We start from the raw sequence: 22,926 nt of genomic DNA, 5'->3' as shown, positions 1-22,926 counted from the left end.
AGCTCAGGTATTACTGAAATGAAAAAAGTAGGAAAATCTGACTTAAATACAGACCTTCCTGCTCCTTGAATACTTGTTTATTGGATACTTCAGTGTTCAGCACAGTTCACGGACAGCTCCTCTTCCTCCCATTCTTCAACTTTGTACAATTTTCTTAATTTTCACCTGAAGAAGGCCCTAGTTTTAGCAATCTCAATAGAAACTGTAAGTAGAACACTAACCACTATTTTCATTGATGGCTATTTTTGAACAAGCAATACACAAGTTAGACCTGTCATCAGAGTACTCTGTGGCAGTATTTCAAAGGCAGTATATTTCTGAGTGAGAACAGACTGTTTCTGAGAAACTTTACAGTTTTGGACCCCAGTAGATTTCCTTCAGCTTCTGCCAAGATACTATGCTGTACGTATCTGTACCATTCATTTTGTCTATGTTAATACATGATATACATTCAAAATTGAGAGTAAGAGGGATGGAACTTGGAAGGGGAGATTGCTCCTCTCCTGGGAAGCAGCTGAGCAGGTTGCAGGGGTAGAGTGAGTGACATTGCGCAGCTAAGAGCAAGGAACAGAAAAAAGGTCCTGCCTCTTGGGTGATGGCAAGTGACACTTGAGACTCAGAGGCAAATATGCAGAGGTTGCAGCAGTTCCAAAAAGCCCTGCATTGAGAAACACTCAATAGAAACACAATAGGATGTACTGGGCAGGCTGAAATATGGTCTTTATTTCTAGTACACCTAGTATCTCAAGGTACTCAGAGTGTGCCTAGTCACTCTGAGTCTTCTCTCTTTTAAAATATTTATGTTCTGATAAAATGGACTTTCAGTATAAATGCTTCCTGGCCTTTTGTGGGTTCTCACAGTAAGGACAAGCTCCTCCTGAAGCTTTGTCTGGGTCAGGCAGGCTCTTCTCAGACAACAGAATTGCTGTAGTGAGACCAAAGATGATTTCAATGTATTCCTTACCCTACAGTCTTCCCAGTAACCTGAAAACCTTGTGCTCTGTTCTAACCTTGGATGTCTTCCATTTTCTTAAATGTAGCATACATATTTTGATATTTCCTCCTTAATTTTAAAAATTTTAGGAAATCCTACTTAATTTTAAGATTTCACTCTAGTCATTCATGCGCTGTTCATATAGAAAATGGTTTTATTTTCAGGCTCTGTAAAATAATCTTATCAATTAAGTAATAACCATAATGCTATATTTCACCATGGCAAATTGTGATTTACTGTTTGATTTAGGTTCATGCACCCATATAGCTTAGGCCTATGCTCTGGTTTTATGAGGTTGGTAAGAATGTCTTGCCAGAGGATTGTTTGCTGCACATGCAGAAAAGATCAAAATTATATTACTGTCTTTGTAATGCATTAGGAATCATAATGAAACCACGTGGTAACAAAGTTGCTATCTCTGTCTGCATAAAGGAATCTTTGCTTTCTTTTATATAGTTATGCCAAAGGCATTAAATTAAACATGCTGACATCTCTATCTTAGATGTTTCCTTCTGATTATTACAATTACTCTTTATTTATCATTCCAGTAAAAATCACTGCCAGTAATATCAAGGGAACATCATTAACTCTGACATGGTTTGTGGGATATTGAGATGGCATATTCTACTCTTCTGGCTTTTTATCACAACGAATTATGGTACTAGTAAACAAAGCGCATGTACTCTGGTGCATGGAGATCATTCTGGACATCACTGTGAACGGTGAGAAACATGAATTTAAGAACAGACTCATGCTTCTCCATCAGCACAGATATTTGCACAAAGCCACGAACTGTACAAGCTTTACTTCACTAAGCTTCTGAAAACTTTTGCTGTGCCAGTCTCCCTTACTTTCAAAGCCTCTGCAAAATGCTAGTCCTAAGTGTTTATGGCAAGATAATTCGGTTTTTCTGAGTTTTGAGGTACTATTAACGTCCCTGTAATCTTTCGTTAGAATATTCTGACGCTCTAATTTATTAGAATTGAAGTGGTTTACGTATTGTTTAGATTTTCATTAATTTCCAGCAGAGGGCAATCTTGTTCCTAGGTAGGTTGTTCGTTTGTGACGTTAACCCTCTGATAAACAGCCATACCCTTTGCATTTCACGGAGAATTAATCCAAGGACGCAGATTGAATTTTTGTTTCCTTGTCATTTACTTAATTTTTCAGATGCTTCCAGAGCCTGTTTGCTTACCTGAGTCTTAGAAACGGCACAAAATAATGACAGTATGGACCTTGAGCTGTCATCTGTTCCACCTTCTTTTTTCAAGACAGGATTAACTATATTACAAGAACTCTTGACTGATACTGTTTTTTAAAATATTTAATGGGGGTAGATGCACCACCTATTCTAGTTCTTACCTGTACTCACAGATAGAAATACCTTTTTTAATTTCCTTTGCTCTATTTTAAGGCCAGTACTTTTTCTTTATCCACAGTGGATATAAAAACAACTGTTTAGTTATTAGGTAAAGTGGGAGAATTACTCTCTGATGCTACAGAAGAGAATCTCACACTAGCATCGGTCAAATAAAACATTCCTCTAGCAAGCTGTGTCTGAACACCGACACATTTCTGATGTTTCTGACAGCTTATCTTACTTATTTTGTTTATTAGTTCTCACGTCCTTCAGTCTGCTTTTCTTGCAGCTTTTTTTCCACAGATTCTGTTTTCCAGATGCCACCGTCCTCATCTGTTTGTTTTCTGGACGTCACAACTACCTGAACCACCTTGCGTGGTAGCCTGACCCTCTTACTCTTCTCACAAGAATTGTGTGTGACCTTTCTTAAGCTTTTGCCATGACTAAGATCACAGCTGGTTGATATTACACAGCAACTGATTCATCCACCCAACTGAATCATGGACTGCCTACAAATGATTAATGAAAGGCTGTTTTGCTAATGCAATTAGTGACAAAGATCAGGAAGATAGTAATGTCAACACTTGTCAGATACAGAGAAATTGCTTTTTTGAACTCAGCATGACAACAGCAGCACAGGAATTGGCCACTGATACCAGCCCCAGCTTCAAACAAAGTTTTCTTGGAGTAGGTAGAACCGGCACAAAATTTCCAGTAGTTCGAATCACTTCAAACCTTCTATGGTAGGAAAAAGTGGTGACTTTTTGGGCCCAGGGTATTCTTCCTTTCCAAACTTGCTGCTCAGGATGCACGAGGAGAGGTCTGGCTTAGAGACGCACATTTGCTACAGCTGTAGGAAGATGCTATGAGCTTGTTCAAACTTTGATGGATCCTGGCTGCTCCTGCCTGGTTTGCACAAATGAGGCTGTAACCTCACTTGAAACTTGAGACACTGAGGCTCCTGTAAAACAGTATCTGAACCATTTTTACCAGTCAGGTTACTAGATTTGTCATTTATAAAATGCAATTCATGTTTTAATACGCTAGCTGGTGCTCTATGCTAAGCTGTGCAATGTTCAGGTATGAATTTACATATTCACACATTGGTTTGTGTGGGTTTTATATCAGCTTTTGTCACTGAGCTTTCATTTCAGGAAAAAATATAGGGTGAGACAGAGGCTGGGCTGGATTTTTCCATATTTGAGATAAAACCCTCTACTAGTTGTCAAGACTTTTCAGCTTTGGGTCAAGTCAATGTGTCTGTGTAAAAGCGTGTGTGCATGCAGGGGGAGGAATGCTCACTTAGACAAGTTTTGAGTCACTAGTATATGACATCACATGAAGGGAAGGGACCTCACAAAAATGTGAGAAGGAAAGAATTAAAATGGAAATAAATTTAGAATTCCAAAAGTTTGATTCAAACGATAAAAATAACTATTTTCCACTATACAGCATAGTGGTATGTTCTGCATTGATAATACAGCTGAAATCGATGAGCTTGTATGTTCTGCATACAAGCTTGCTGGAATAAAGTTTGCTTGTCAGGTGAGCAAAGTCTAATGCTAGTTTCAGGCAGGTGGAGGAAAAGAAAAATGGGAAAATTACTCTCAGTTGCTGAAGTAAATGAACAGAATCTTTCTCTAACGTAAGCAAAACACCTCAGTTTTGGGGCCACTCCTGTTTAACATCTTTATTGATGACCTAGACGAGGGGATCAAGTGCACCCTCAGTAAATTTGCAGATGACACCAAGGTGGGTGGGAGTGTTGATCTGCTCGAGGGTAGGGAGGCTCTGCAGAGAGACCTGCACAGGCTGGAGTGATGGGCTAAGGCCAACTGTAGGAGTTTCAATAAGGCCAAATGCCGGGTGCTGCACTTCAGCCACAACAACCCCCAGCAGCGCTACAGGCTTGGGGAGGAGTGGCTGGAGAGCTGCCAGTCAGAGAGGGACCTGGGGGTGTTGATTGACAGCCAGCTGAACATGAGCCAACAGTGTGCCCAGGTGGCCAAGAAGGCCAATGGTATCCTGGCTTGCATCAGAAATAGCGTGGCCAGCAGGGACAGGGATGTTATCTTACCCCTGGACTCGGCACTGGTGAGGCCGCACCTTGATTACTGTGTTCAGTTTTGGGCCCCTCACCACAAAAAGGACATTGAATTACTCGAGCGTGTCCAGAGAAGGGCAACGAAGCTGGTGAAGGGTCTGGAGCACATGTCGTATGAGGAGCGGCTGAGGGAACTGGGGTTGTTTAGTCTGGAGAAGAGGAGACTGAGGGGAGACCTCATCACCCTCTACAACTACCTGAAAGGAGGTTTCAGAGAGCTGGGGATGAGTCTCTTTAACCAAGTAACAAGCAATAGGACAAGAGGGAATGGCCTCAAGTTGTGCCAGGGAAGGTTTAGACTGGATATTAGGAAACATTTCTTTACAGAACGGGTTGTTAGGTGTTGGAATGGGCTGCCCAGGGAAGTGGTGGAGTCCCCATCCCTGGATGTGTTTAAGAGTAAGGTCGACTTAGCGCTGAGGGATATGGTGTATTTGGGAACTGTTAATGTTGGGTTGATGGTTGGACTAGATGATCTTCAAGGTCTTTTCCAACCTAGACAATTCTGTGATTCTGTGATTCTGTGAGTTTGAATTCTGAACCATTCTTGACTGAGAAGCTACCTTAGCGCTTCTAATAACTTTAAGATAAAACAACTTAATTATTTTTCTTTTAATAAAGCAGTAGCAAAAACCTAACAGCTCCAAAACATAAAGAAAATTGTGATATTTGAAAGTCACCCACTAGAAATCAAATCAAATGTGTAGGTATCATCTCACCCTATGGGTGTTTTCTGCCCCCTTGTGCTTAGCAATAGCATGAGCAGAACAGATGCTTGGAAAGCTAACTGGCTCTTTGTTCACTTTATTAGCTATTATTGGCAAAGATGCATTTCAAATTCAGGTCATGTGTGTACAGTCTGACTAAAAGGTGCTTTTCCATTTCTCTTTCCTTTGTATTCATTACTTTGTCTCTTCTTCCCCTGCCCTGCCCTGGTTCTTGCTCTGAGATGCTCTTATTGAAGCTGCTACTTACATGACATTGAAAGGTACTACTATCCCTTCATATACTTGGCCAGCTGAAAATTTTACAAATGTATTTATGAGCATGTGGCAAGGAAGATCTTGTGCCCACCTTAACTTTACACCTTGGAGAGTATCACAAGGCTACAGGAAAGGTGCAAATCCCAAGGATTTCCTGAGTTTGGGGAGCAAAATGATGTTCCAGCCCATCGCAGACAGAGCTGAGGGTGAGAGGGAGATTCCTTGGGAAAATGAATCCTCAATGCAAATGTGTTTTGAATTCAAAGGTGTGTCTTTCTGTCTGATGTTTTCCATACACATGAAAGGAAAATTAAACCCTCACAGAACTAAGAGATTGACCTGAGTATGTCTGCAAGGATCCTGATAAGCTCCATGGCAGAGACAGGATCCCCCATCACAAAAAGCAAATCTATTTTATGAAGATTTTCATTGATCCAAGGACTGACAAGTCTAGGTAGGGACTGTGTTGCTAAATTTTGGTGAGGTATACCCCAAGGAAAGGAAGGAGAGAATGCAGTCCACTTTTCAGAAGACTTATCGATTGGTATGAATCCCCTTTAGTTGGCCTTGCTAGTGATGTCCGGGCTGGATGGGAAGAATTTGTTTCAGGGCCATAACTAGGAAAAGCACCTTATCAGCCAGTCTATCATCTTTACTGATAACATGTCCAAATTTCTCCTGTGTGGATTCCATTGAGTGTTTAAGACTTGCTAGAAGCTATCAACTTGATAGGATATATACTAACACTTCATGGCTCCGGTCTAGCCCTCAGCTGCTTCTCTGACAAAGAAGCAGAGCAGCTCTGAAGTCACACACAACTCATGGAAAGTCATGAAAGCCGTAAATAAAGCTGCTACAACCAAGAAAAAGCTTTGCATAGCAGAGACAACAATCCCCTGTACAAACCTGTAGCACTGCATTTGCTTAACACTGCATGTAGAAATCAGAGAGGAGGGAACAGAGAGACTTCAGAAGGAATTGCCTGATCTGGACAGATGTTGGGCTGACAGACATGTGTTGGCTTGGTGTTCAGATCTGGGGGTAACATCCAGAAGTCATGGGTGTTACTATGGGTTCTGAACCTCCAACCTTTTTTTGCACAGACACGTTGGAAGTACCATGGATAAGAAAGGTACTCTAACCAAGATATTAAGTTGCTTTGTTTTCTTATCCTTTTATTTATGACTTTGTACTGCAAAGTCTGTCCTGCATTGTTGAAAAAAACCTTCATCCTTCACCTCAGCTTGTGCTAGAGGTGAGAGTGAAGAAAATTGACTGAGGTGGGGTACCAAATCTTTTCGGTTATGGCATATAAATAAAGCAGACTGAGAAATGTACAGATCAAAACATTTTTAGGGGACCAGCATGTGGGGAGCTATTCTTATTGGCAGCGGCCCACCCTTATGCTCTTTTTTTTTTTTTTCCTTAAAAACAGAGGACAGAATTACATTCACAGCTCTCGGGAAACCACAAGATATTATAATGTCTCCTTAGGAGACACTTTGTGTCAGTATTGCTCTGACTCTCCTGAAAGGGTAGTTCTGCCCCAGCACTGCCCAGATTAAGGAAGTGAAAAACAACTCTGTGAAAGCCAGCTGTTCCCCTCAAAATCCCAGGTGCAACAAGTCCCACTCTGCCTTTGATCTTTTTCTCTGTTTGGTAGTATTTTCTTCAATGTACCTCAAGGCTGTGACCGCTGGACATTCTAAAGAGGAAATCAATAGGCATAGATTTACAATTCTTCAGTGTAAGTTTTTAGAACTGAATTACATTTCAGTGAAATTCATCCTCTGCAGGGAGTGAACAAAAAGCAAGTTTGGCCTATTAGTGTGACCCACAGTTCCCACTGAAGTCAGGGACAGTCTGGGAATAGAAAGAATAAAGTGTCTGTAACCAGTGTGTCTAGTGATATTTCTATAATAAGAAACAAAAGGATTAATTGTAGGTCCAAATGGAAATGAGAGCATTTGGGGTACTATATGGCAACTGCAATAGTCAGTGTAAACCCAGCTGAGTTTCCCCAGGGAATAATTTGATCCTCTATTTTTACATTCATATATAGAGGTAGAAAAATAAAAGAATCAAAGAAGGTAAAGGAAACGAAGACTATATCCAAAGGCATAATTGTTTGTGCTGTACCTCCAGCTCAGGGGACCAGCACGTGGGAAGGACTGAAGATCTGCACTCAATACTTTTGTCAATTCTTTCATCTGCTTTTAACAGTGTGAAATGCTGATTTGATTGTGCAGGTGGTAAAAATTATGGCTAGAGGGATGCAGGGACAAATCCTCACCACAGAGCATGGCAACCCCAGGGCCAGGTACACTTGCGTGACTTGCTGTGCTTCTGCTTCTGCTCAAGGCTGCTGAGCCCTGCAGAGATCCCCTTCACCTTCTCCTGCTGGAGCAGAGAGCCTAAACAGGAGCAGGGATATCAGGTGACAGCAGAGAACCCTGTGCCTGGGGGATCCCTTGGCAGTCTCAAAATATAATACCTAACTAACAGCCCAGCTGAGGTGCAAGAGAAATTAACCTATGAAAGGATTAGCTCCTGTTCCACTTTCCCATAGCCATGAAGATACTCATGGGATACTCGGACTGCAGTCTGGTGCTTGGGAAGTTCTGTCTTTAGGACACTCCCTAGGATTTACTCAACGGGAGGTGGCCAAGTCCTGGCTCTCCCTTCCCACCTTTGGGAGTATGAGTAGGAACTTGAAGTAACAGAACATATTAAATCCATTAAAATGGCATAATAGGCTATTTCTGACCAAAAGGAGCACAATAAGGCCTGCTATGTCTCTGAAGATATTTTATAAAGGGCAGAATCATGATGGGTTTGTCAGAAGGCTGCTTATGGTAATGAAGCTCTGATCTGCAGCCAGGAGTTGCAACACAGGATGCTGCCTGTGGGTTCTTGCAAAAAGCACACCAGACAATCATCCTTTGACTTTAGTGTGCCCAGTCAAGAGTTTCTAAAATAAGGAACTTAATGAAAAATTATGTTTTAGTGTCAAGTCTAGTCTGCCTCTGAACAAAGGACAACAGAGCATTCCCAAAAGTGAGCAGTGCTCTGCAAAAATATCCCACGCTTTACCCTCGCTAGTCTTTGCTTTATTTTCCCATTTGAAAAGGATAATGGTTAGAAGCCTATCTGAAAGTCAAGGTTACAAGCATGCAACAGTAGGATTGTATAGTCATCCAAAATATCAGTGGCTTAATTAGTGCTTAAATTTTCTGGGTCTCATGGAACTTTAAATCTATCCTGAAAAATGTAAAGTGAATCAACTTGGATAAGAGATTCATGGTGATGTCAGTAATTCATTGTAATGTTGGTCCTGTCTAGAACTGAACCTGCAAAGGCATATAGGTTGAATGTACTGCCCCTCTGACAGGGTTTGATGTGCAGCAGCAAGGGCTAGGTTCAAACTTAATGTTGCTTGGAGTCCTCACCCAGAAACCTACAAAAATTTTATGCTAAACTTTCTGGTGATCACGGAGGTAATTTTCCCCAACTTCAAGTTTGCATCACATAGCTAACAAATTTTCACTGAAGGGAGAAAAGTAAGAAGGTAAATAAAGAAGGTAATAATAACTAATTCTTAAGGTGCAATTATACTGATAATCATTTACATCTCCCCTGCTGGAAGGAAAGCAAATGTTTCTTTCCCCCTCCTGCAGTGACCTGCCCTAAGTTGAAGGGACCGAGGCCTGACTTAAACAAAGGTCCTGTTGGCGCATACTGAGGTGCCTCTGCCTGGAAGCTGGTCCCACTGGTCCCGCCTGGCACCTCTCCTCTCCCTCTGCTGAGTGCTGGCTGCTCTCCATGGTCGTCCCTCAGACCACTTGCTCTCTTTGCCTCTCCACCACCTGCTTTGGCTAATTCCCACAGCTTGGTCTCAGTGTCATTATTTCGGGTTCTGGAAATGACTGTTTGTGCAGCACCATAAATTCAGAGGAAACTCTTTAATAGCTATTACCTTGGAAGAGAACTTTGAAACTAGTCTCATCTTGCCCTTTTGGGCTCCAACATCTGCATCCCAGTCCTGGAGTTACTACCTTCTGTTACAGTGATCAGCCACACACAGCATTAGCTGGCGCGTGCTTCTGTATGCTATAGAAGTTACACATCTTTATCTAATGAATACAGTTTCCTTTTTAACAGAAATGCTTCACAAACATGACACAACACAGGCAGAATAAACATGTTTCAAGCTGTCCCATGGCTCTTTTTCACTTAATCCCTCTTTGGTCCACCAGTAGTCAACACAGTGTTCTTTCTTGTTTGAGATCCAATCCCTTCTTGGATTTTGAGGTGATCTATAAAGGTTTTCCATTCATTTCAGGTCTTATCCAGGTTTACAAATGTATCTCCAAACTTTTCAGAACAGCAATAAAACTGGTGTTCAGTTGCAAATGTAAGTGAAGTTTTCTGAAGTAACTGTCTTATTCTTAGATTTATACAAGGAAAAGATCTTATTCCTCCACACTGTGAAACCATGTGGGGGAGAAAACAATCCCAGCCATGCTATTTTTTGTTTTCAGATCTCTTAATTCTTGAAATCATTTATAAAAGAGTGAGAAAGTTACTTTTCTTATTAGCAGATCAATGCATCTTTAAATTGGGCATTGGGGATGGGAAATATTCGAGAGACTTAGTATTACTAACAGTTATCTCTGATCATAATCTTTTAGGATATAGTAATTTACATTAATTACTATGAGGATTTAAAGTATCTGTTACTCAGCAGTAAAGGCTGGGATGTGTTCTCATGTTGTAATAAATGCAAGGCTCACTCCATTAAGCACAAGCTACATCATTGTTGTAACAGGTGAGTCTGCAAACACGTACACATAGAACATAAACATCTATAAACAGAACGAGAAGTCTGCATAAATCCACACCTCATATTGCCCACAGAAACAAATGCTTGGCAGTTTTATAACACACCCAGGGGCTCGTGGGTGGCTGATTCTGTGAGAGACTAAAGACTTTTCCCTTGCATTGATACAGAAACTGGTATTAAATGCAAGCTACTTTTTGGTTGTTGTTGAATTATGCAACTTAAAGAAAAAATAGCATATAGTGAGAGCAATCTGAACTGCTGTGTTTGTGTTGTAAAATTCATGTATTACATATAAAGATCTTAGGGTTTATTCATCTTTTAAGGAGGCTGCCATCTTCATTTTCTGTCAGGAAAATCCTTCAGAGTTAATGAAATAACTTTGCTGTATATTTTTGCTGTATTTCAGAGCAGATAACAATAGCCTTCACAGTGTCCATGGCGGTTGGACTGGTGATTGGAGGGATCATCTGGGCCTTGTTCACTTGCTTGTCCCGTCGCAGAGCTAGTGCCCACATTTCCCAGGGGAGCTCCTCAGCCTTCAGCCGTCGGTCCAGACCTTCATCCCATGGCCACACTACTGGCAGGACTGGATTTTACCGCAACAGCAGCTGTGAACGCCGGAGCAATCTCAGCCTGGCCAGCCTCACCTTCCAGAGGCAAGCCTCCTTGGAGCAAGCTAACTCTTTCCCCAGGAAGTCAAGCTTCCGAGCATCCACCTTCCACCCTTTCCTGCAGTGCCCTCCCCTCCCCGTGGAAACGAACAGTCAGCTGATCACCCTCACTCCCACAAATACCACCACAACCCTTGTGGGAAGCACGACCACCAGCTTAAGTCGACCCGAATTCCACTGGTCTAACAACAGCCTCCGTATCTGCCACTCCACACAAACCCCCCCTCCTGCCTATGAAACCATCATAAAAGCTTTCCCAGACTCCTGAGCTAGGTCCTTGCTGCAAACATGCACATGCATTTTAGGAGGAAATTCAGTCATCTCAACAATTTTCTGTGCATACTGAAGATCTCTGAGAAGTCTCTGGCTGCTGTTATGGAGGGGACATACACTGCCAAGAGGCAGGTAGCGGAGATTTCTCATTGCACTGCTGGCTCTAATTTACGGCTCTGCCATATGCTTGAATATTTATAGTGTTGCATCTTTAATTGTAACCATTGTATCTTTACTTTAGAGGAAAGAAAATGATGCCACATAAAAAGTAGATCATTTCTTGAAGAAACAGATCGTGTTAGGGATTACTAATATACACATTTCTGCAAATTTCACTATTCTGTTTCTTTTTTTAAAAAAAAAAAAAAAGTTTCTGGTTTTATGTATTTTCCCAAGGATGTTAAATTTTCAGAGAACACCTCCCATCACCTACCTTCTTCCTATAACCATAGATCAGCTTCTGACCTTATAAACAGACCTTGTAGAGGATTTAACGTTACAGTCCTGGCTGTGGTCACAGGCATCTTGTTCTGCTGATTGTAGAGGACTCTGTATTAGGGCTGCTTGTATAAAAATATCCCATTGTGTGGGAAAATGTTGAAGTATATGAAGCTTCACACAGAGAGAAGTTTTGAACAACATAGTAAATGCATGGTAACAATTATAAAGCATTTTCTGTCTGCAGCCAGAAGAACAGGTAGTCACATTTTAATACACAATAAGGCTGTATGCAAGCAGAACTCCTCATGTTTCATTTTTCTAGTTCTGGTTATCAAGATAAGCAGCATGAATGACAACTATTTTTTTAATTAAATTTCCTGTTTTGCTATGGGATTACTCATTTCCTTATTTCAAATTGTTTTTCTCAAATTGTACCAACATTTAATTCTTCCTGACAAATTATTCACTGAAATCTTGTCTTTCACTAAAGCAAGATTTTAAACATCTATGGCTGAATACTGAGATTGTACAATTAGCTGGAATATGAAGATAAAGCTGGAATATTTAGTTGAGGTGAACATATATTCTTAATTCTTATACATGTGTCATGTCAAGCTTAGTAGAGACTAATTGCTCTGATGTGAGAGAAGTCCAAGATTTGGGAACAGCACAGACAAATGCAGCCTGATTTAAGTCTTACTGTATAACTTTCCTGCTAGGTATTTGATGTTTAAATAAAGGGTAAAGAATTTCAACAAGTAGGGGAGCAGTCCTACTCCTCACCTACAAATAAGCCTGTTGTTCCTAAAAGGGCTGGGCAACTACCAGCCGCCGGACTCCTGATCCTGAGGGGGCTGGTCCTGTGCTTCTGTAGAGAGAACAAGTCCCCATCTGTCTTCTGGGAGGGACAAAGATTCAGTAGCTTTTGAGAAGAGGCAAAATGCTTAACATTTTTCTAGGCTTTTGGAGACTGGCATCGTGTATCCCTTTGCTGCACTCAGCATCCCTCAAGAAGCACTGGTATTGATCTCTGAACTGCAATCTTTCAGCCCAATATCACCCCATTTGCAAATATTGCTACAAACACTGAGCTTACAAGCATTACTTACTGTAAACTGCAAGTATTCCTTATTGTAAAGGCAGATTATTTTGCATGTATTTACTGATCAGCTTTCATTGTTTGATTTTTAGTGTGCAACATTTTCCCTTCTGGAGAGATATATGTTATTGCTAGAAGAACAACCATTTAGAGAGTTTACAGAGCATTTCTTTGCAGATGCTATGGGTTCTAGTACACTGAGGACTTGCTGATAAGACTGCAGAACTGCATTTGGCTGGTCTCAGGCTACAGACTTAAAACAATAGTTGTGGCATTTCATTCATTAATAATATTTTTTTCATTTAGAGTCTTATGAGTCTGGTGAACTTCATTGCATGCACAAGCGTGTTCACAGTGTCCTAGCTCTGGAACAGCTCTGGAACTCTAATGTGCCTATGAAAAGCAGAATTCAAGCCTGCTCCCTTTGCTTATTGAGTTTGGCGGACTGTTTGAAGACACAACTTGGCCTACAGTGTGTACCCAGCTGGCCAAAACTCCTTGTTCCTTGAGAGTCAAATCATTATAGATGAGTAAATTTTTACTCCTGGATTGTAAATGCACATTACATTACAGTAGAACTTGCCACAGCATATTATTATGTGTATTACACTATATTTAGCAAACAATGTAGAAAGGGAAGCTTAAATGTACTGTATTTTTTTCCTCCTAAAATCTGTACTGGATATCAAAACCTTTTTTCTATGTCCCCTGGCTTAGGGAGATTAAAAACACAGATTGTTTGGTGCATAACCAATGTGGCTGTCAGTTACCTACCTAGTTTAAACAATGTCTGAAATAAATGTTTAGCAAGCACTCTGGAAGCTTCAGAATGTGAAATAAAGTTAGATGCTATAATCTCAAGCTCATATTTTTCCTTAAAGATAAATATGTTGACATGCATAAAAGATCCTTTAAAGGGAAGGGTATTATCTTTAATTATTCAAGCTGATACAGTTGGGAGTGTGAATGAGGACTTGGTCCTTCCTCTGCTTCTGTGGGGAGACATCCCAAAGCCGAAGATGTTATGTGAAGTCAGAGTTGGAATTTGCTATATGAGAACACCTTCCAAGGATTGCAAGTGAGAATGTCTCTCACAAATAACAGTGCTTAGAGATTTTAAATCCACTGGTTTCTAAGTACTTAGACTTCAATCCTCAGACACAAAGTGTCTGAGCAAATGCTTGCGTTAAGCAGATGGACAATCATTATAAGGTTCATCCTTAAATGGACTCATGCACATTTTATTGCATTAGTACCAAAACACATTGCACACCATCAACGCACAAACTGAACTGCGGGATTCAGGAATCATCAGGTGTTTGATATACAGAAGATTTTACTTGTTCATTGTAATGGCCTTTTCTAGCCTTTTATTTCAATTTGTTACTGGAAAGAAGAAAAAAAAATGTATTACTGCAGATTTCAAGATTGCAAAGCATTCACAAGCAATGAATTAAGCTTCACAATAATTTTGCATGTAATACATTTTCACACTGAGAGGTAGTGATTAAAAAGGTGCTCCCAGAATCACACAGGGAGTGATAGGCAGAGCTTTGATCAACCTCCAGATATACTGACACCTTGTCCTGAAGTGAACAGAGCTACTTCTTCTCTTCATAAAGAGAAACACTATTCTATTATTGTCCCCGTGCACAAGAACAATTGCTCCAGTTCTGGTTTCATATAGGAGACAAAACTTGACAGCTCTCTGTCTGAGAATAGTTATGTTCCGGCATATTTACAAAAGTAGCTTGTGCTATGTTCCTTGACCTTTTCCTACTGAAGAACTGCTGATCACCTCTTCATACAGCTACTGATTATCATACTCTAACACACTGAACATGCAGCATCTTTGCCAAATCAAATCTTTAAAATTCACTTGTAATTTACCATGAAGTTTTTAAGTCATCTCAACATCCATTCTTAAGTATCAACTGAAAACTACATTTACTGGAAGTATCCTCCCAGAGGTGAAATGACACATGCCAGATCCCTGACCTATAGGCACTTGATAAAATTAGGTGGTGTCTATGATGCAGTACAGATTCTGGAAAAAAATGAAAGAAAATGTTAATTGGAAATTTACCCCTGCCAAGTCCAGAGTAGATTAAGGAAAACAGTGCCTATATAACTTGACAAAGCAGAGAACAAAATTCTAGAAACCAGCTTTACAAAGTGTTTTAAAACTCAGGTAAATTACCTATATCTTCATTTGGGTCTCTTTAAAAAAGTGAGTTTTCAAAGGGGTCAAGTGTTTGGAGTTTCTGTATGACTTTGTGAGGAATTATTTATTTACCTTTTTGAATGCTGATAAGGATGACAGGACCCTAACCTCTTTTTTCAGTGGAATATTAATAGTGACTAGAATTGACTCAGTATTTTTCATCGAGCTGGGCTAGAGCATTTTGAGAAAACTACTGCAGCAGTCAACAGGTGAACTACTGCTGCCAGCAGATCTTTTTGAAGCACACAGGGCAACAAAGAGGAGACTTTTCCAGCTTGATTTTCTGCCTCACACTGTAGCAGCAGCACCAGTGACTCCACTGAGTATCCCTGGCCTCGCTGCTCTAGGTGGGGGCTGTGAGTTATTCCATGTGTTATTCCCTCAAACAGTTTGCAGCCTGAGGAAGCAACTTGAGAGAGAAGCCTGGTTTGCATGTCTCATTTCTGCTTTTAACTTCTATGGAAGCTTTTGGCTCCCATCAAATTTCCGACAATGTTACTTCATGAGGGTGGCAGTGTCTCATGGGCATGGACTGCATCGCAGAGCTATTTCAGTAAACATGTTTGCTGTCTGCTTTCCTGGTGACATTCCACATCAGAGACATGTTTTCATCTATTTAGCAGCAGAATCAAGTGATCGTGTGCTGAGGGCTGTGAAGGAGCAGTTGCACTATTTTAGAGCAAGGAGTTCTTCTAAACAAGAGCAGCTTAATCATGAAAGGGATTGCGCACAGTGATGGGACTGAGATAGCAGGAAATTGGATTTGCTGATTTAGGACATAACTGTCTGATGTGCCTATGACTAGGGACAGTATGGAAAAGCACTGGAATGCAAAATTATTCCTATCTAGTTCAGGGCAGACCTGCATCCGTATCGATCCCCTTTATTTTATGACAACACATTGATGACTACACAGGAAAGGTGACACTGCTGTCTTGTTCCAACTTGACAAGAGCACAAATCACAGTCGGCAGTAATTTGCATTTCTTTGGACATGTATGAAGTTGCCAATGATAAGCTGTGCACTCAAATGGAATGAATCTTCAGCCTCTAGACTGACTAGTATAGGGTTTGAGTTGAAGCAGACTGAAGAGCAAGGAGGGTACCCACTCTCTGCCTATGCTCTGTTCCTGTGCTCTATAACTTGTTATTTTTGTAGGAGGGAAGAATTCCCTTTAAACTTTTTCTAGATGGATTGTAGAATTTTTTCCACATTTAGTGCTTCTCTATTTAGTTCCATAGTAAGTTCCATCTCTCTCTGTGGATAAGTATGATGATAAAAATACACAGATCTTCACTCTACCCCATTCTTTTGTTGTTTTGCCAAGTAACAAAGAAGACGACTTTGTTATCCAGAGAATCACTTTGAGGAATTGATTGGGTTGCATGTGATAAGCTCTCCAGCACCAGTTTGCCAGCATCAAAGCACTGATTTTTTTTTCTTTTTTTTTCTGTAATATCTTGGGCAGATGTCATGGAAAGATACAGGCACCTTTTTGTCAGTACTAAATGACAGACGCCATTTAGTAAAACTTTGAATTGCCTTGCAAAATTCTTATAACTCTGCAATGCACTAATTAATGATGCAGATATTTTTGAAACATGAAACTGACTCCTGTAAAAATTTCTGCATGCTGAAAAACATAATTTTGTGTGCTTGTATATATACTAAATAAAATCTTTCAAGACTTCTAAATTCTTCTAGGCATTGAATCACTTCTGAAAAGGAAATTGAACATTAAAAGTGTTCCCACATCATGTAACCTTGTTTGAAATTTATTAGCTTAAAAAGAATTAAACTCTGAGACACCAGAGTTAAGCATCTGCACATTTTCATCACTTCCACCAACCCAGGGAACCTGCTCTGGGCCAGAGCTATCCCCAGTAAAACCAAAAATATAGAGGAGAGAAACTGGGACTGAGAAAGCTCAGTCTAGGTTAAGAGAGGCTTCAACTAATTCAAATAAGTTGGAGAATGGCAGATTTACCATGACTTTGCAAAGTTAAGTGAAGTGTGACACTGTTTAATGTCCTGATAGTGTTCCTGAAAGATGCCTGAAAGGGTCTCTCCTGATTCGGTCTCCCCTAATCCATAACAAAGCATATGTATCTGCATGCCTTCTCACAGACATTTTACCAGTACTGAAGGCTAGATATTGTCATGTACATTTACATGGATTTACTCGTTTCATAGAGGTATAAATAGGTGTTCCTGCTTCTCTCAATGCACCTGTAAGACACTGAATGACTAGCTGCTTCCAGTGTTGGGCATTACAAAGATTTAAAAACAGACCAAGAATCTTGTTGAACTTGACAGTGTACTCAAAATCTGAGTCATTAGTGATCAAAAACTTTCAAGGCTAACTGTTCATTTATCAGTACAAGAGAACAGTGAATCAAAAGAAAGTAAGAAATATACTGTATTATATATTGCTGTTCTTTAGGGGTAGATTTGCAAATGAAGTGTGCTAGACACACAACTGAGAGCCTTGCAGTACAACCCAAATCCAGCAAAACAGATCATTCACACTTAACCCTTAACCCTCCAAATGCTCTGACTGACCACTATTTAATCTATATGGGTCTATGATTGACTGCAGTGAGATTACTCATGTATTTAATAACTCTGCTGAATTAGAATATAATTACATAAACCACATAATTCTAGTTTAAGAAGTAGTTTAGACCTAATTTAAGAACAAAATTTGTATGTGCCAAGTGATTTCTGTTTGTTGAAAGTCTCTTCTCTTTAAAAACAGATGATTACTCTGTTCATCTCACCTTCCCAGTCACTTTTTGAGCATGTAAAATGTTCTGTGAGGTTGTAAGATCCTTATGTTCTTATGCAGACATATGAGGGGCTGACAATGGAGGTCATGGTCAATCAGTGCTCGGACATTCCTTTCTATTATTTGATGTGAGAGTAGGGTTAGGAACTCCCAAATCACAGTTTTGTTTGAGTCTCAGCACTTCTGTTGTTTGACAGAGGTGTTTTTTGCATCATCTCATCTCTGGATAATGTGCCTTTGAAATAGAATGAAGCAAGAAAGACTAAAGAGAAGTTTTTTTAGAGTCTCACTCTGCTAAAGATCACTTCTGAGCACCCTTAGAGCGGGAAATTTTAGAGGTGGGTTTGGAAAACAATGCTGAGCAAAGACAGTTCTAGCATCAGATAGCCTGTCTCTCCTCTGGCTGTTGAGGCCAATGTTACAGCGATCCTGCTTGTAATCGAGACTGTCTGAAAACAAACTGCCCCCAGCAGGACAATCTCTTACAGACTTATAAAAAGACTCTCTAATCTCTACTGCCTCTAGACAGCATGAGGAATTGACAAAAGCCGTTACATTCTTATAGATCCTGAGAGATATCACTTTGGGTTCAGCTTCATCTGGAGCTGACTGAAGGACAAGGCAGAAAGGAGTCTGGAATTGTTTCAGTAGCTCCTGCTTATGGCTTATTTTTGTGTTCATAAATCTGTACATGACATGCATTGGTGAGTGACCTTGCAACCTTTTCACCTTTAGGACGCTTTTATTTGGGTACCTTTTACTGTGTGCACAAACTCTGCAAGCAGAATGGTATGCAACCTTGAGTACACACAGTTATTTACTGGGTACTGTACATAGTAGGTAGCTAGGAGTAAAATATGACTACACTGAACATTAATAAGCTCTTTACCTTCCAAGCTGACAATCCGTAAGTTTTTCCTAGACAGACAGACAGTTGTCAGTCAAGTTGGGAGAGTACCTAGTTGCTGCTTGGAAGAGGCTGATCCTTGACCTTGTTCAGTCACAGAACCTGGGCCACAGGTTGTGCTGAGCTTTCTGAGCCATAAAACTCTGGATGAAGCATTGTAGGTGAGGCAATAGAGGCCAGGAGAGGGCTATGGATTCAGCTTCAGTTTAGGCTATCCACTCTCTCAAAAAGCGTAGCTATAATATTCAAATATTTGTTCCAAGATGTGAGAGAAGGGTAAACTGAGAGAAGGCCAACTCTTCTCTTACTCCTTCACTCTGGAGACCTTTGAAGCCAGTGTTCAAAATTACAACACTCATTGAATAATGTCAATAAACAAAGAAGTCCCCTTTGGATATCAACTTCTAATCATTCTGGAAAACTCCAAGTGGAAATTCTCCCACCTGAACTGCTGCTGCTAGAAGCAACCAGAGAACAACTCTCAAAACAGAGCAAGGAAGAATCCCTGCAACAGATTAACTCTTCTGCCCTTTCCACACCCAGTGTTGTGTGACATAATTTTTTATTGTGACATTGTGTGATTCCACATCTAGGGAATATCTTTCTATTAAGCCAGAAAATGTCTCAGGTAAAACAAAAAATTATCTGTAACTTGGAGAGATGGAATTGTACTTAAAGCTTGTACAAAATAATAATCTACTACCATGAAATAATAATTAAAACTCCCCTAGTTACATGCTGGAAAAGAGTTATACAGTTATTTTTACTGTGCAGCTATTGATGTAACTGCATGATTGACACAGAGTCACCAGGAGCAAGATTCAAATTTAGATCAATAATTTATAAATTCATGCTTTGTTACAATTTGAGCACAAAGTTTAGCAGATTTCGAGGTGGTAAGGTCCACAGCTTAGGTTCAACAGTTAGCAACCTTTTAATATTAACATTCAATAGAAATGAAAATACTGCATTAGTTGTTTTAGTACTGGTGCTGAATGTTTTGCTTGCTTATGCAGAAAGCACTTCCATTCATCAGTCAATTTCAAAAACCCAAACAACTTGCAGAATATAATTATACACATACATGATGACAGCACATATGATGGCTATCAAAGGTGTTGCTGTGCCTGTTAATCTCTTTCATCTTTGTGACAATCTTCACCTTCCAAAATCCCTTAGAATCCTACTAGTATTGGATCTATTTATGTGTACTTAATAAAGTGGAATATATTGACTGCGGTGCTATGTTCACTGGAACGTTCTTAATGCTTCATGTAGAACAAAAAGGATAATGAACCATTGATGTATTGGCCAAGAAGCCAATTAGACATGATGTAGGAGTTCATTGTTTGTTCTGGTGACCTGTGGAGTTGAACTAAATGATAAACTAGGTTGGAACTGTATCTCTCTTGTCCAGGAACACTACAAAAATTCTTCCGTAACTAATATCAGAAACTTTTAAGTCCAAATTCTATAATTTATTCAGGATGGTAAACTAACAGGCTGATACTTTCTTCTATATGGCTTCTTCATGTGAACTAAATGTGAATGTAGATTTTCACAGCCATCATAACGTACATTAGGCTTAGAGTAGTGCTAAGAGACATCACGTTACACTATGCCCTTTATACACATGGACAGTTTTAGAAAACCTCTCTCAGCACTTTTTGCATAAAGACAATAGTGGTAATTGCTTGAGACTGAAGCATTTTTAGCTTGTTTCTGCCATAGCTTTTAGATGGTTGCTTTTTTCAGCTTGGTAAATAAAGAACTTGTGATGATTAGGTCAGTTCAAGGGATAAAGTTATCCTGGCATAATTAGCATCTTAAAATGTGCCTTCCAGCCCAACTGACGTGGGTTTTTCTTTATCTTGAGATGATACGTCTGCTCTCACAAGCTTCCAGACAGTGCAATGGTAGCAGTGTTCACTGGGGAACACAAAAAGAATTTGGCCACGCAGTCTAGAACCAGGATCTTGTATTATACACAGGGAAAAAGATCTATGCAAAATTGGAGAAGTATCCCAGTCCTTTCAGCATAGATCTTTCACTCCATGAAAGATTCCAAACATACAGTTACAAATGTATGAATGGACTGAATTCTCTGACACTTCATCATTTTTTTGAGTCAGTATAGGGAGTAGGTAAGAAGACGAAGGGACTTTTAACAGCTTGGCTGCATCTGGAGATGTGCTCCTAGCCATTAACATAATTAATTTATTGGATTCCCCAAGCTTCTGACAAATTTGCAGCCAAACTCCGTAAGGGGAGTGTCAACACTGAACCAGGGCATGATAAGGTCCCCCAGGCATGTTTGCTCTCAGGCTTTCCTTCTAACTTTTCAGCTCCACTGTGGTGCTGTTGTACGGGGTTTACTTTTAACAGGTAATCTGAAGGGATTCTGGAGGTTATTTCCATTTTGTATTCCTTTTGTACAGGTAGAGGCAAAATGATATCCATAAGGTATCATAGAGTACAGGTCACAGGCCTGAAAGCATGGGGAAAAGGTAGGGAAGCATGTTTGAAATATTATTCTTGATATCTGTTTAGTTAATTAGATATTAACGTAGAGAAATTTATATAATGAAAAATAAAGTGATTTTTCAAAAGTTCACCATAGAAAATCTGGTCTTGTATAGTCAAGTTGATTTATATAGAAAAACTCGAAATTCTGTGAAGCAAAGAGTTGACTGAAAATGGGTGGGAAGTTGAGTCTGAATGCTGCTGCATTCTTGACATATACAGAGGTTGTTTTAGATTTGCAGAGAATAGAAATGGGCTGGGGCAGCTGTAGGAGGAGGAACACATTTCTGGTGATTAAGATATCATCTTGGTGATATCTTCTGATCCTTTGCTGAAGGTTGATGATTATAACAGTGCCGGTAGGAATAGGCCATATTTCAGATAGCTTGTTAAAAACAAAGAATACCCAACATGACCAAAACAGAAACGACTCTGCCTCCTGACAAGCTTTGTATTACCATGAGATTTTATGGCTTTTAATGTGAATGAAATTGTTTAAACAAGTTAGGTGAAGCATTAAAAAGAGATTGTTTTGAAAAAAAAACCCAGAAATATTAAAGTTTCTATTAAAGCTTGCATAGTCATGGATCTTCCTGAAGAATAAGTGCAGAATACATGTGTCTGTTATTGAGAGGGAGACAGCAGAAACATTTTGTCCGTGCTAAAGAATGAGAAGGAATTTGAACTCACATTTCTAGGACAGCTACTTACCATGAACCAGGTGGACATGAAGCAGTAGTTCAAGCACATACCACACAGCATAAACACCTGGAGAACAAAATGTCTATCCCAGACTGCTTTAGAGTCTTTGACAGAAGCTGAGATTGCACTTTGGGGTGAGGGAGCAGGGGGTATAAAGACATAGAACTAAACTACAAGCAATAAGAGTTTTCTTAGAGGGCATCATAGACAAGAGGAAAAGACCCTTGGGAGTACCACTGGAGTCAGTAACTCTCCTGCATACCTTTTGCTCGTCATGGTATGCATTGGGAAGTTTTAATCAAGCATGTCAGTGTCAATGACATATCAGGACATACTAATGCAAGAAGTGGAAGAGTGATTTGGAGTCATGGGCATAATCCAAATGTTCCAGTGATTTTGAAAACTGATTTTGAAAATTGTTAACCCACACAGAGTCATAGTGCAAAGGTACCACCTGGAACAGGAGGGACTTGTACAAGTGGTGTACACAATAGGCATGTTCGTTAATATAATTTACTTGTTGCAGGAGTTTACTCCAGTTAATGACTGCTCTGAGGATCCATGCTTGTGACCTGAAAGCAGGGCTCAAGAAGGGTGAGAGAGGAAATGAAGTCTCCCCTGTTCCACCTGTGTGACTCCCCCATGCCCTGGTAACTGCGGAGACAAACAATCTTCTGCTGAATGTTTCTGCTGCAGGAGTCAAGTCAGGAGTTTTCAATTACAAAATATTTGTTTGTGTTTTATTCTGGTTATCATCACATTTCTAAGTCTGCAGAACTGACTCAGGCTAAAGGTATGATGGAACGGGGACTCTGCTTTTGAAATAAAACTTACCTAAAAACCAAACTGATGGTTTTCTCCTTATTTCTCCTGAGAAGCATTCAGAGATAGCGGCAAGGAGCATGAGGCTGGGACAAGTTTCAGCAAGTGACCAGCCATTTTTTCCAACCAGGTGATACTGAGGAATATGAATCTTTATGGGATAGTGGGACCCAGCAATGCAACAGGGTGCT

General features: G+C 40.1%; 1 protein-coding gene across 1 annotated transcript in view; it reads left to right on the top strand.

Moving 5' to 3' along the window:
• The window catches only part of MYCT1 (MYC target 1), a 28,544-nt gene extending 11,857 nt beyond the window's left edge, over nt 1–16,687 (top strand). The window contains exon 2 of the mRNA XM_074862817.1: nt 10,691–16,687. Coding sequence (XP_074718918.1) covers nt 10,691–11,223 — 533 coding nt within the window. The 3' untranslated portion in view covers nt 11,224–16,687. The remainder of the gene's footprint in view (nt 1–10,690) is intronic.
• Nucleotides 16,688–22,926: the final 6,239 nt, after the last annotated feature.

This window comes from Strix uralensis, chromosome 3 (genome assembly GCF_047716275.1).
Source record: "Strix uralensis isolate ZFMK-TIS-50842 chromosome 3, bStrUra1, whole genome shotgun sequence".
Taxonomy (NCBI): domain Eukaryota; kingdom Metazoa; phylum Chordata; class Aves; order Strigiformes; family Strigidae; genus Strix; species Strix uralensis.
Note: the sequence above shows the minus strand (reverse complement) of the source record. Positions and strands in the feature narration are given on the sequence as shown.